Source organism: Achroia grisella, unplaced genomic scaffold (assembly GCF_030625045.1).
Source record: "Achroia grisella isolate CSIRO2021 unplaced genomic scaffold, CSIRO_AGI_Agris_v1 utg821, whole genome shotgun sequence".
Classification (NCBI taxonomy): domain Eukaryota; kingdom Metazoa; phylum Arthropoda; class Insecta; order Lepidoptera; family Pyralidae; genus Achroia; species Achroia grisella.
This window is the reverse complement of record NW_026713035.1, coordinates 3,691,887-3,707,285: the sequence shown is the minus strand read 5'-3', so window position 1 is coordinate 3,707,285 and position 15,399 is coordinate 3,691,887. Positions and strand designations below refer to the sequence as shown.

Genomic DNA, 15,399 nt, shown 5'->3' with positions numbered 1-15,399 from the left:
TTGTCTATAGAGAAGATAAGAAACAGTCTGTAGCTGTGGTAGTAATAGTAAAATCGTACCTGCAGCACGAGTGAGCGCAGCTCGTTGGGCGGCAGCGCGACCAGCGAGGGCACCTCCCGCTGCAGGTAGGCCAGCACCGCGCTCAGCTCGCGGGCCTCCGCCGCGCCCGTGAACATCGACTCGTCCACCACGCCCACGCCCACGCCGCCGCCCTGACCATTACACACGTCCACTCTCTATATTATAGTTTCTATACCCAGATTCAGAGATACTAAGCTAGTATAAAGGGGTAACGCCACTGTATACTTCTATACCCAGATTATTCAGATATACTAAGCAAGTATAAAAACAAAAGAGTGAAAAAATATTTTGATGGGTATCCAAGTCAAAGAGCATATGGTATAAAACGATACAATATAATCCTCGTATTCCTTGGTTCACACTAATAATTAATAGACGAAATAGCGTTCCGGTTATTGTCCATTAAATAAATTTGCTTAAAAATAAAGAAGCTTTTATTCTGCACTATTCAATACATTTTTTTACATATAATATACACATATAACAAATTTGATGTTTTTCATCCTATTTAGATGGAATATATTTCTTACGCATTCAAAGAGAATATATAATCCAAAATCTAAAGTAAAATATGTTAGACGTATTCCATGGCATATTGGCAGAGCCAGCTTCCGATGCAGCTGAGTTATTGCTCTAGCTGGTATCTATAATGGCTGTATAATGACTAGAATCCCATAATTGGTTTAATTTTAAACAAAAACAAAAATCGCGATCAGATTAAGTTTAAGTATTAAGTGAAAATAGTGTATACGATATAGTTTGCTGAGATAAATATAGTGCAAGTTTCAATAATAGATATTAAATAATAAAGTTTCACAAACGATGACGTGTGACACAAGTATGCCTGCCCATAAAATACTTTACCTACCATCCACCAGCTCATCTTCAGTCAGTCAGGTGGTAATACTGCCGAAATATCAGGAACTCAATAAAAATAAAATGTGGTAAAATCCTGTGATTTTTCTTAATTGTACGTATAAATAATGACCGCGTCAAATTTAAAATACTCCAGTATTAATAAATACATACCTGCGGAACAAATGCTTCGGGCCTCTGTTGCATTTCTGGTGCGTACTGCACCGCCTGTTGTTGTTGCTTCTTCTGTTGTTGCTGTTGCTGTACAGCTAGTTGTTGGTACTGCTGTTGTTGTAGCTCTTGAAGTTGGTGCTGTGATATTAAAGTTTCTATGACTTCAATGTTACAAAGCAATATTAAGCTTATTTTAGTAAATGGTTATATTAAACCCAACGCCTCTAAAACTATACACGTTATGTACGACTTTATGAAAAGGACTAGATAAATATATTTTAAGCTATAGTATATTTACAAATTATAATGTCGAGATCTATACGTTATGATGACGTGATGGTAATATTCTTTTATATTTAGGTGAGCGTGGGGTACAGTGGAGAGATCATCGTAGCTTTGCATGGAGTGTACAAAAACACTTGCCACGTTGTCGCTTTTACATTTCTTCCGCGTTCTAACTAGTCGCTATCTTCATTTCAGAGATAGAGTTTGCGTCGTAGCATACTAGTCGACAAGTCAGATAAATTTTTTTTACATCTTTTTATCTTATTTGACGACTAATGTGCTGTATTTTTTACATGTTTTTCTAAAACTTGTTGCCTTTCTGTGTGCAAAGATTTGCAAGATTTAATTATTTGTTATGGTCTGTGATTAATGTAGAGGGATTTGTGATTTGTTTATTTACCAAATAAAATAAACATTGCGATTTTTTCAATCGGATTTCTATCAGTGGGGTATAGCTGATCGTTTTGAGTTGGGATACAGTGACAGATTAAAAGCATTTTTGTAGGTAAAATGCCACGATATAGGATAAGAAAGACCAATATTGGTCTGCATACGGAAAAACAAATATTTCAAATATCTTAGGGTAAAAAATTATACCTGTAGCTAAACTGATGAATATTCTGAACACGACTCTGCACAGATATATATATTATACACCAAATTACTCAGAGCGAAAAATTTTATATTCTTTTAAATAAAAAAACTAGATTATATTATTATTAAGTATTTGTACGGCTATTTTTACAATGTTGTTTCAAACTTATATGTATCCTCTAGGTTTTCATTAATCCACTAATCAATCTGGGGTAGAAAATGTGAAGATAAAAAGTAACCACTGTACTCCACGTTCCCCTACGTTTATCTCATTATATGTATAAACAAAAATGTGAGATAAAGATCTCTTATCTTGTACAGTAATATTTACAAATTCTAATGTAAGAGATAGCTGCGAGAGATTACCAAGTTATTTATTTAAATAAAAATAATTTCTTACGCTCCTTTATATATACTGAAATATATTTTTACTGGGTGTCTATATAAAGTTTTTACTTATATTGCCATTAAGTGTATTATATTTTTCATCCGGAAAATAAATATATATTCCTTTAATTAAAAATACGCGGTCACATTTTGATAGGCACACCTGGTATGAATATATTCAGCAATAAATACATAGGTAAAAATTAAATCTACGACAAAAAAAAAGTTGGGCGTGATTATCTCGCAGCCGGGGTCGGATTCGGGGCTATTAGTTAGTCATCAATAGCCTATGAAGATAGTTACTCTACATTATGTGACTATAATATAACATGCTATCGTGATTATTATTAGCATAAGCAATCGTGTGACTATTTTAAAAGACTTGTAGCACTATGATAGACATTGATACGATTCAATATCCGTCTACTATGCAAGTCCATTCGATAATCTGAAGCCATTCGAAATATAAACTCGGTGTTAAAATTGATAAAATATTTAAAAAATATTGTGTCCAACGTTGCTATATTTAAATCTAATGCAGGGTTTTGCTACCTTTTCAATACAAAAAGGCAGGATTGTTTTGTTGGAAGCGGGACACAAAAATAAATATATTGAGTACACGTTGTAGTTGCACCGTCGATCGAAATGTGGGACTGGACCAGTCCGGACCCGGATATTTAATTCTGATCTATTAATATGTACACCCTGCCAAACAAATTTGTACTGGAGACGTCGAGTTTCCAGGGACGAATCTGGACACCCTGCCAAACCCAGGCACAAACGAATGTCAGCACAGAGTATGTATATATTCCACTCATGAGTATATTTGAATTGGACTTTTCCAAAATTTTCAAAGCACGCCCCCCAACACGTATTCCAGTATTGATATTAATCGATTATTGACGGTAATCACAATAGCATATCCGATGAATTCAACGATTACAAATGGGAACTATCAGTCTAAAATACAGTTATATGGGTCGTTAATACAGTCACGAAGTTTACCGTGACAGCACCCACTTCACTAATGTGCTGCCCGAGCCGCTGAAGCACTTCCAGCAGCAGAAACTTGTATTTGCGTGTTGGTCTACCACTCACACGGTCTTGTATAATAACGTTCTGATTTTTGTATGCGAAAAGCGATTTAGTACGATTTCAATTAACAAAATATCTTGAATGAGAAAGATTATAAAGATCAGCGTTGTTAATATGATTTGTCTGCACTGAACATAATAATTAGCCTGTTCTAAGTTTTATCAAAGTACGTATCTACTTCATGTATATAATAATTTACTCAACAAATAAAAATATTACTGAATAAACACTGGGGACACACAGTATATGTAACACATATTTTTTAATATTATTTTTTTATGTTTAAGTAACTGTATTTGTATATGTGCAAAATCCTTACTTACTCAGTTTATTGGTTTATGTTATAGCAATGGGAGACGGCTAATTTAATACATAAATTACAAAAAGGACTGTGTGCTAGGACACAGTAGAACTGAAACTTTAACAAACTGCCATTGTCCTCTCTCCGCCGCAACTAGTCTTTCTCATTCTCTCGTAACGCGATATATCGTCTACCCCCTCCACGCGAGGGTAACGTTTTCCAAGACAGAAGAATCCTAATACACCCCGGTCTATATATGCCTTACTTCTGATCTGCGCGGCTGGCAGAGAATGCCAACAGGCATTAATCCGTCATTAATATAATTTTGTGTTCGAAATAATAAATAAATAAAGTCTATATAATTAAAAAATTATAATAGTAATCCTGAACAATTCCCACAACGTCATGTAGATCCACATATAAGCACAGCTTGTGTAATGGGTACTAAACAATTGATATAAATACCTTATTATTTTTTTGTATATATATATAATAATAAATAATATACATAGAAAACATCCAGACCGATACAAACAATAATATTCCTAAATACAAATTTTGTACCGTGCAAGGAATCGAAACCGCGACCATTGGAACTAAAGCGGTGTGCTAAACCGCTAGACCACCGAGAACGTCAAAAAATAGTATTACTTTAGCACGTACCTGATTTAAATTGCTTGCAAGCTGCTGCACAGGGAATAACTGCTGCGGTGGAGGGTAGGGTGGGGTCGAAGGAGGGTGGATGGTCGTCGTTACGCCTGTATAGAAAACATAAACACAATGGTAAATAATTTAACACATTTACTAGTGGTAGTAGTATCGTTAATTTTGCTTTTAATTTTAATAAGAGTTAATAATGTCTTTATAAAAAGTGATTGAGATATTACTAAGGGAAATGGTTCACTACCCTTGTATTATTAATGATGATGCTTTTTTTTTAATATGACATTGTAATTATTTAGAAGTTATATTAATGAGATATGTAGTGTATTAAGAGTAATATCAAGAGAGTTTCAGTAGTAGTAAAGATAATTGATAATGCAGGATAACATAGATCAACAATGAGTTCAGTTGAAAATATTTAAATTAGATTAAAAAAAACTTTTTTTTGTGAGTAGGAATTATGTAATAAGGGTATTGGCTTCCTTTTGTGAGTATTATATAGAATTTACATAAGCGGTTATAGTAATTAGTTTTATATAAAAATATTATTCTCGAATTGATGTCATATAGATGTGAGTACTGGGTGATAAGGCAATATACATATATATTAGGGTAATAATTCATTAAATACTCAATAGCATTGATATTATAACACGATAAAAACATTTTTATTTTAAAACTGGATATTGCCGTACCACCCAATGCGGTGTTAGGGGACGAAATGAAGGGATGCAATGACGGGGCCGTAGGACAACTTGCCTTGCGCGCAGAACTGTAGGTCGAGCGCGTGTAGAGCCGACGTGGCCAGCGTCGGCGGACCTTTATACAACAACACCTCACTTATATCTTTGACTTCCACCGAATTTTATAGTATTGTTTTTATCAAATTAGTAATATATATCGGAGAATATTCATAGTAATGGGGTGTAGGGACCCTAATAAAGAGCGACTAGCAATATTCATCACATTGCTAGTAATAAAGTCACTTTAACACCCTTCAACTAGTCCCCCTAGCAACCACTGTCCAGGTAAATTCATTATGTGGGGTAATAAATCCAGATTCATTCTCTTTCTATCATCACCAATAAAACAATGTAAGTGTTTATACATATATTAGATTGCATATAATAGGATATCTTACCTGAGGTATCGGCCAATTCGAGTAGGTTTCTTTCAGTCTCTGGTAATGCTTCGTTTCGAAGGCTCACGAGTGCCTCCACTCTCTGTAACGAGTCAACAATGTAAGTATGTGAAAAAATAATAATCAACTGACAGCTGCTGTAGATGTCCGTAAAGATCCAGAAGTTTCTGGAATTTTAGCACTGTCTCGAAATTACTGAATACTAATGAACGCAAAATAAATTAAACAAGCATTCGATTTAAGTTTGGTAACCATATAGGGCATGCTATACAACAGAAAATATATTATTTTAGGAGCAATTAATATTTTTATCTTTTCTAAATATTTCTAGTATTGTTAAAATATTTTTTTATAATTCCTTCAATAGTAAAATTTGATACGTGAAACTTATTTGTTTTTATAAATCAGAATAGTTTCAATCAATCAATGATTTGGATACTATTTGTGCTTTCAACAAATTCGTTTTTTTTTATTCTAAAATCCTTTGTGTAATCTGTCTTATTACGGCACAAGACTAGTATTATTTTCAAACTAGTATTATCCATACAACATATAATTAACTGAATCGTTTAATAAATTAGAGTTCAATTAACATGAACCTAATCATTATAATATCTGCTTTAGAACTACAAAGAACAATAGCAAACAAAATAATATAAGCTATAATCTATTTTACAGATAAAATTAACTTTACTGTACTCTGTTTCAATACATTTCTTAAAATGGTCAAAGTTTCTGATAATTTTGACAAAACTATGTTTAGTTTTGTCGAAGTTATCAGAAACTATAAATACAATAAATAATACAAAAAAATATATATTTTAATTGCATATACATATAATTTTTATAAACAATATTAATTTTAAATCGCCTTTTTCAATAATATTTCAAATGTGTTAAATAAATATTTCATTTCGGGTGATACTAACATTATTCACATTGACATACAGCAAAAACCAATGTTTATATTATACTAAATACGAAATAGTCTTAATTCTTTAATTGCATTAACTTTTAAAAAATATGATAATAAGTAGTAATAACATATGTATGTAAGGAAATTTTACTTAGTCTGTCAAATCTTAGATTTTGTTTTTTCAACAATACTATCATATACATATATAATCAATGTAGAGACAAATCGAAACTCAATGGATCAATGATACTAATTTTGACATCACTATACTGTCTATGGTCTTGTTAATGACCATGTTTTTTACCATTTTATTTCTATTGGAACAGAGTACAGATTCTAATATTAGACTACCATAGATTTTACTAACTTAATGAAGAAAACTCACTTCAATGAAGTCGTTCTCAACATTGCATTTTTTATTATTTTTCTTTCTCTTGTTAACATCTTTCCACGTGAATCCTGGCGGGAGAGATAACTTAGCCATGCTCCCATGGGACATCTACGGCAAGTGAACATTATATATTCATCTCGGCAAACACATTTACACGTTTCTAGATTATGACTCTCTTTATTATAATAAAGAAGCACAGATTCGTTTTGTATAAAAGTGATATGCAGACCTTGCACAATTTCGGATTATTAAGGCTAACAAACTAATTGAAATATTCGAGGAATCGAACCTCCGACAATCGCTAGAAGGTTGTTTTTCGTGTGTTCTTTCAATTCGAGAAATTGTCTTCTCTATACTGTCAATAAGATTAAATCTAAGCGAAGATTAGAAGTATATTCATACCAATATTATAAACGTGAAAGTTTGTCTGTTTGGATGGATATTTGTTACTCTCTCACGCAAAAACTACTGAATGGATTTTAATGAAACTTTACAATAATAAGAATAACATATAAATTTCACGCGATTGAAACCTACATAAAATAAAAAATCATTAATTCATGTAGAACATTTTAGACACTTATGAAGTTTTTTGCATGAATATTTTTCTCTACCGTCCAGTTTAGTATACAAACTCAATTACTGCACATATATACATAGGCAACAAATTCAACTGAATTTATTTTTCTTTAAACAATTTTATTTACAGTGTATACTTATGTAAGTGTCTATGTCTAACATTCAATGAAATTACAGAAATCAAAAATATTAGACGTATACATGTACGTATGTGTGAGTGTGCGTGTGTTCCTCACCTGGTCGTCGAGTATATCAGGCGGCGGAGGCAAGTGGTGGTCTGCGGGCGCGGGCGCTCGCTGCTTACGAGGACACTTGTGCTTGGTATCACGGGTGGTCGCTCCCACTGCCATCGCGCTCGCGATCATCCCCGCGATGTAGCTCGCGTCCGGTTCGCCCCCGCTTCCGTTTCCGCTTCCGCTACTGTTGCCGCTGCCGTTGCCGCCGGTTGCGGGGCCCGCGCTGCCACGAGTCGCCGCCGCCGCGCTGTTCGCATCGCCCGTATTGGCACTCGCCCCGCCGTTGTTCGTCGTTAACTTCTTGCGCACTAGAGTAGATAGAAATAATCATTATTTCCATAAACTTTATAAAAGTTCTTTTGAATAAAGTATTTTTCTTTAATTCTACCATTCATTAGGAACGTCGACTCTTAACAAGAAGAATGAGCGAAAAACTTGCGTGTTGAATTGAATAAACGTCGTTGTAAGTAAATATTTCGCAATACTCGATCTTTTCAAAGGACTACCGTTGTATATACCCATAGTAATAACAGTATAAATTTAACATTCACACATGTAAAGAAACGAAGTATGAAATTTTATATACATTTGTAAAAATGAAAAGATAACACATTCCTAACAGAGTATCATAAAACAAAAAAATCGTAAAAGCACTCGTACACTCACCGTCGTGGTAGACCTTGGCGAAGTTAGACGGGAGGTCGAGGGGCGCCTTCTGCGGCGCGGAGGCGGGCGCGGGCGCGGGTGCGGGCGCGGGCGCGGGGGCGGGTGCGGGCGCGGGCGCGGCTGGCGGCGGGGCGTGCGGGGGGTGCGCGGCGGCGGGGTGCGGCGGGTGCGCGGGGTGCGCGGGGTGGGGGTGCGCGGGCAGCAGGGCGCGTGCCTGTGCGCCGGGCGCGGGCGCGTGGCTGAGCCCCAACGCCGCCGCCTGCGCCGCACTCAGTCCGCCGCTCTCTTCCGCACCGCCGCCGTTACCTGCCGCACACGCGCAGTCTTATAACTCTCTCCTTTCAGCACACTCGCTCGTAAGTATATCTATTTCACCGGTTTGCGCGATATATAAAGCTCGTAAAATACGCTTCCATAATTAACGCAAATAGTGTAGAATAGTATAGTAAAAAAGTACAATAATCAAGTCACTTCTTTTAAAATATAATTTTTTATTCCAGATTTTATTGCGGTTTTTCTCTTTCTTTTTGTCTACGTTTACATATACAATATTTCCTGCGTGTAAGACGTTTCGCACGTGAAGGAGCGTACGTATAAAGGCAGCAATGACCACGCACAAAATTCAGAAATTCCTTTTTAGTGCTTTTCCCCCACATACCGAACTTTGGAATATAGCAAAGCATGTAGAAAACGGTATAATTCTATTTTGGCGATATATAGATGGTAATTAAACAGTTTTTCAAATACAAATACTTTTTAGTTTATCTACAATACAATTATTTTCCATTAATTTATAGAGTCAATAATGAAGAGAACGCACATCTATCGTACATAAAGTATAATCATACCTGGGTTCATATAATATTTACACAAGAAATAATTATTAATTTTCAACATTAGAATGATATAAAATTTATTATTGTAACATTAACATTATCATTTACTATTCCAACACCTATATATTTTTGAAAACTGAAACATGTACAAAATTACAAAACAATGATAACATTCTTAGAAGTATAAAACTGTGTTGGAAATTTCAATACACTATACTGAATGATACAATGGTGTTCGATACACTATACTATAAAACAAATATACATACCTCTGGGCAACATCACGGAGTGAGGATAGTCGAGTAACAATTGGACTACAGCGGTGTGACCACCCTTGGCTGCTTCGATGAGGGTGGTGGAATTGTCTTTAAGCTTGCGGAAAGGGTCAGCATCACAGGCCAGTAAGAACTTGACCACGTCAGCATGCCCTCCCGCGCAAGCCAGTGACAGCGGCGTGTGATCACCGTTGGCGGTCATACGGTTCACGTCTGCACCCTAAAATTTTTAAAACATATGAATACAATGTTAGAATGACATTTTTATTTAGGTGTATTTGAAGATTGTTTAAAATTTTTCTTTTTAAAACATACACATGGTAATGGATATGGAGAGCGGGATTTACCTGACACAGGCATTGCTATGCTTAACTAGGTCATAAACATTCACACATCATTGTTTTTCTTATTTTGGATCGTGAACTGAAAATTTTGTTTATCAGAAAATAATTGACGTCTTGGCAGTCCTGGGATACTGCTCTATAGGAATAGGCCGATGTGAAAGCAGTATGTTGTGTACGGCCAACGCATCAAATCAATCAATATTGTAGAATCAGAAATGTGGATGTCTCTGGCGCGGCAGGCCTTCATGAGCGGCGTGCGTCCGCCGACAGTGAGCAGTGAGAGTGAGCACGGGCGCGTACCTTGCCGACGAGGAACTGCACGGTGCACACGTGTCCGGCGCGGCAGGCCTTCATGAGCGGCGTGCGTCCGCCGACAGTGAGCTCTCGTGCTCGAGGAGCGCGGCGGCCCGCAGCAGCAGGTCGGCGACGTCCGTGTGTCCGTTCTCGCAGGCGTACGTGAGCGCGGTGTCGCCCGTCTGCGTTTGCGCGTGTACGTCCGCGCCGTTGTTCAGCAGGAACCTACACGTTACGTTACATTCAATGTGCATCATTCATTATTTATACTACTTTGTTGTTGAAATATTTCAATTAATAACTTTCAATACCACTTCCCGGTCACATGTTATTATGCTAAGTGACTAGAAATGATGTCTTTTAGGGATAAGCTCATTATTGGTACTGTATTTTAAAACTCAATAAAGAAAATATTAAAGTTTTAAAATCTACAACAAAATACACTCAATTTATAGAATAAAAAAGCTAACAGATACAAAAAATATATACACATAAAAAAATATATACACATGGCGGATTTAACGACTGATGTCATTCGCTACCAGTATAACGTCAAATTCATCTATAAAGACTAGATCCATCAGTAGACAAATACTAAAATGATTATTTTTATGACTAATTACTTACCGTACGAGTTCGAGGTGACCTTCTTGGGATGCTTCCATGAGAGGAGTGGACGCGCCGAGTTCAACATCAGCACCTGACTTGATGAGGAAGCCAGCCACCTCAAGGAAACCACCGCAGCATGCTAACGTCAACGCTGTCTCCTGGGTCTCGTCAGTCTGAGCATTAATTGACGCTCCTTGCACTAGCAGTAGCGCCACCATCTCTTCGTGACCTAAGACCAAATGTAAAATTAAGGCTACAATTGGCCAAAAAAATTTAAGAATCTGTTTTTATTCAATCATGCAGTGACCCCGGTTAGCAAGAATAACATATAGGCTATAGGTTAGTGAAATTTATAGCTTACATGTTATTCTGATGTATAAGTTATATTACTATAATGTTTCATCAAAATCCGTGCAGTAGTTTTTACGAGAAAGAGTAGCAAACAGTAAACGGTATAAGGAGCTGTAAAGTCGACAAGTAGTGATTGCTTTTTGCATTTGCAAATACCAAGGACTAAAGGCGGTACTACATTTTCTTCGACCTACAGGTTAACAGTGCTGGTTACAGTCGTCGCTGGTCGGTTGAAGGCGAACCTGCTTGACGCATTCCTTTCCGATTGATTGTATACGTAGATTAATATTAAAACAATTGTTGAGTACGGACCTTCTCTGGCGGCCTCCATGAGCGGCGTGTAGCCCTCGTCGTTGACCTCCTCGATGTTGGCGCCGCGCTCGAGCAGCAGCAGCGCCAGGTCCACGTGGCCGCCGCACGCCGCCAGCGTCAGCGGCGACTCGAAGCTGTCCGTCGGCATGTTCACCTGCACCAAACACATTACTATAACAACCTAGCCCATCTTTGAATAATAAATAATAATAATAATAATTTGAAGAATATTCTCATTAAAGTTTCTAATACTGTTACAGGATACATTACTAGTGAAGCATCGCCGCTCGCTCTCTTCCATTACTAACGCCGTATTGTGTAATCACATTAAAGCAAATATAATTGAAATCAAACAGTCAAATAAAGAATCGAATTTATATTATACTGGATACGATCCGTTACATAAAGACGAAGAGTCGAGACATTCAGAATTAACCAATATCTAAAATACTTACATGTATATGTAACATATTTTGTTTAAATTCAATATTTGTTACAGTAATTTTGTTCTTTTCATAATAATTTTATAAAGTCGATTTGTGTCACCTTAATATGTAATTTTGTCAAATTTAACAAAATTAATGTTGTGAAATTTGTGAAATTGGTTCAATATGTGAACAGTTAGTCCTGGTTTTCCTTTTGTTTTTTTTTATTTAATTCTAGTATTATGAATACGACTTCTCTTTGAAAAGACGTGAAGATTTTTGCGAAGATATAGAATATTTGAGTATATATATTGAGAAGCAACTGTCAATTGTAACTCACTTGAGCACCAGAGTCGAGTAGCAGCCTCGCGACCTCCACGTGTCCATCCATGCTGGCTTCCATGAGCGCCGTGTGCATCTCATCCGTCTTGTGTTCTCGGTCAGCGCCCGCCGCCAGCAGGAACCGCACCATGTCCAGGTGGCCTTTATAGCACGCCAGCGTCAGCGCCGACTCCTTGAACTCGTTTGAGTGGGTGTTGATGCCCGCGCCGTGCTCGAGGAGGATTTTCGCCACGCCCACGTGTCCCGCGGATGCGGCCTGGTTTAAACGTTTAAGTCGGTTAGGTATAGCTATAGTGTATTTCTTATTAATTAATGACTATTAAATTAATAAGAAATACAGATATATCAACATTTTTACATAAAAAAAAATATTCAAATTAATGTTTTTTTTAAACTTTCGTCTTTACTACGAATTATTAATATAGAAGAAGGTTTATTTAGCATATGTTTAAACAAAAGAAAATTTTGAAACCCGATTAACTTTAACTTTAATATTAACAAAACCTTTAACATTGACAAAATAATGTTTATAGCTTTTAAACTTTTGCTTAATAAAGTTAAAAAGTTGTTTTAACTTTGTTTCTTGTTTGAAATATATTTGTTTACATTATAAAAGTATTGTTACTTTCATCCCATGGTTCATTATATTTGAATAAATATTTCAGACTTGATTTTGCATGATGAAAAATTAAAAAAGAAATAAATTAAAAAGAATCTAAATTTTAGTAGAATATGTGTCAAAACTACCAGATTTCAATGATTACATTTGCAACTGTTACGATTGAAGACAGTTCGTTTGTGTCATACAGTCATAAGCAATGTTAATGTTGGACGAACCTCCATGAGCGGCGTGTGTCCGTTCTCGTTGTGGTCCTCGACGTTGGCGCCGTTCTCGAGCAGCGCGCGCACGCACTCCTCGTGTCCGCCGGCGCAGGCGTACATCAGCGGCGTGTTCCCGGACCCGGACACGGCGTTCACATCCGCGCCGTGAGCGATCAGTAACCGGACGATATCCACGTGACCGGCGCTCGCAGCCTCCATCAGGGGTGTGCAGTCGCCCTATTATTACAACGTTCACTTGTTAATTATTTACAAATGTAACGGATTTTATAGTGTTCACCTAAATTTTTATTTCGAAAATAACATCATCATCATTGCACTGCCTTTATCACGTTTAGAGTCAGTGCAGTATGTCCTTTTCCACTGAACCCTATCAGCCGTCATATTTGAACTTACTATCTTTTTATACATGTCATCTTTCACACAATCCATCCATCTTTTTTTGGTCATCATTGGTTCATTTCAGAAATAAAAATAGTTACTATAGTTTAATTTACTAAACTGAATCAAAATTAGTTACCAATCGAAGTAGACATGTTCGAAACTTAGGCTTTGTCATGTCGTAATAGATTCTACTTTTTATAAAAATGAAAATGAAACGTCGCATGTCACTTATGAAGTATTCACCTTTATGCCGCGGTCTTCGACGCTTGCATGCATAGCTAGCAGCACTTGAGCTAGTTCGTAATATCCCGCGGAGCAGGCCAATGAGAGCAACGACTCGCCCTCCTCCGTTGTCTCGTGAACAGAGCGCCCTTCCGTGAGGAGTTTCCGCACTGTGCCCACATCTCCGTCGGAGCACGCCTCGGCTAAGGACGGCGCACCGTCTGCGCCCACTGTAGACGCCACTGTCGGTGTCGTGCCCGTTGCCGTCGATCCGCATTGCGTACTAAAAAAAGAAGATATATATTAACAAAAACCAATGATACGGTTCTTAAAAAAAGAGGTAATTTATAATCAGATAAGATCAAAGCTTCAAAAATCACAGTCGTACATCGCAGCTCGATCTAGTCGACGGGGAATCGTGAGCGACTCGACCACGATCGAAAGAGAGACTTAGATGCACAAGACTCAATCTCGGATATTCATCATGTAGAGGTGACATAACATAAACATTTTTTCACTGAATCATGAATGACAATATCGCAGGAAGTGTTCAGTTTTAAACGTGTTATTGATCATTCGTAAAAACATAAAATTGGTAGAGTAAATGGTTGGTTTGTTATTTACACAGTTGATTACTTATTGTAGTTTTATTTTTCCTTTATAATACAATAAATAGTACATTATGAAAACATATCTACACTTTCTTTTTACCATTGATGTATAAACAATAGGAATAAGATAAAATGTTCACCAGAGTAAAACTTTGTACAAAGAGGTCTGCGTGTGCACCTCTGTCTTCTTTAATTTCCCCTACCTTCTGTCTCTACTGGAGTGAAAATTGATATATAGAAATAGAAATAATTTTTATTCAAATAAACTCATTACAAGTACTTTTGAATAGTCATATTTTGAATCTACCACTCATTCGGAATGCAGATTCATCACAAGAAGAATGAGCAAGAAACTTGAGTGTTGCTCTTTTGAATAGATGATTTTTTATATAATAATTGCAGTATAACAAGTAAGAGGCATGCGATAATCAACATAGAACGCTACGCACTCATTATTAGTGTAATCAGATAATAGAGTGCTATGGATTTTAAGTTTTTCTATAAAAACATTATTGTCCTTAACGAATTCTTCAATTTTATAGTAAGCTTTTTTGCAAAGGAAGTATTTTATATAACATTTAAATCTTTTTTCTGGCAGATTTAAAACAGACTCTGGTATTTTGTTGTAATACCTTACGCAATTGCCATAAAACGAATTACTAACTTTAGTTAAACATTTAGTTAAATATTAGTTAAATCAGTTTGTTATTAACGAAATGACACCTTAGTTCTCAGTTATGACAATGCGTGAAGTCTGAAGGAGTTATACTTATTTTGTTGTGTGTATTTTTATAAACAACAAGTACCATTTCCATCAAATTAGTCGTTAGCTTGCTGTTCCAATAACAAAAAAAACATGATATAACTCCAATAAGTAAGTTTACCACTGTAAGAATTCCGTTCCAATATAATCATGATAATATATATTGTATGCAATAATATTGATAACACAATTTATGTTTATTTAGGTTTTACATAATTCTATTTCAACACGGAAGATACTTCAATTAGTAGTACATAACACCAGGTGGACCGCGACCAATAATGGATTTTATCATGTTTTGGGTCGGAATGGACCTTACATAATTCCAATAAAGATATTGCTACCATATTTATACAATTCAACGCAAAAAAACAAGTATCAATAAAATTGATAATGACATTTTAATAAGGTCTTAAAAACATGAGAA

General features: G+C 36.2%; 1 protein-coding gene across 1 annotated transcript in view; it reads right to left on the bottom strand.

The window, feature by feature from the left end:
* Positions 1-15,399, bottom strand: part of LOC131851984 (ankyrin repeat domain-containing protein 17) — a 59,991-nt gene that overhangs the window by 24,130 nt on the left and 20,462 nt on the right. The window contains 16 exon segments of the mRNA XM_059202544.1: positions 60-212; positions 1,111-1,248; positions 4,436-4,530; positions 5,195-5,254; positions 5,577-5,658; positions 6,878-6,991; positions 7,699-8,006; positions 8,365-8,670; positions 9,470-9,695; positions 10,120-10,194; positions 10,197-10,338; positions 10,741-10,951; positions 11,386-11,539; positions 12,151-12,408; positions 12,990-13,211; positions 13,620-13,881. Of these exon segments, the coding sequence (XP_059058527.1) occupies positions 60-212; positions 1,111-1,248; positions 4,436-4,530; positions 5,195-5,254; positions 5,577-5,658; positions 6,878-6,991; positions 7,699-8,006; positions 8,365-8,670; positions 9,470-9,695; positions 10,120-10,194; positions 10,197-10,338; positions 10,741-10,951; positions 11,386-11,539; positions 12,151-12,408; positions 12,990-13,211; positions 13,620-13,881 (2,806 nt within the window).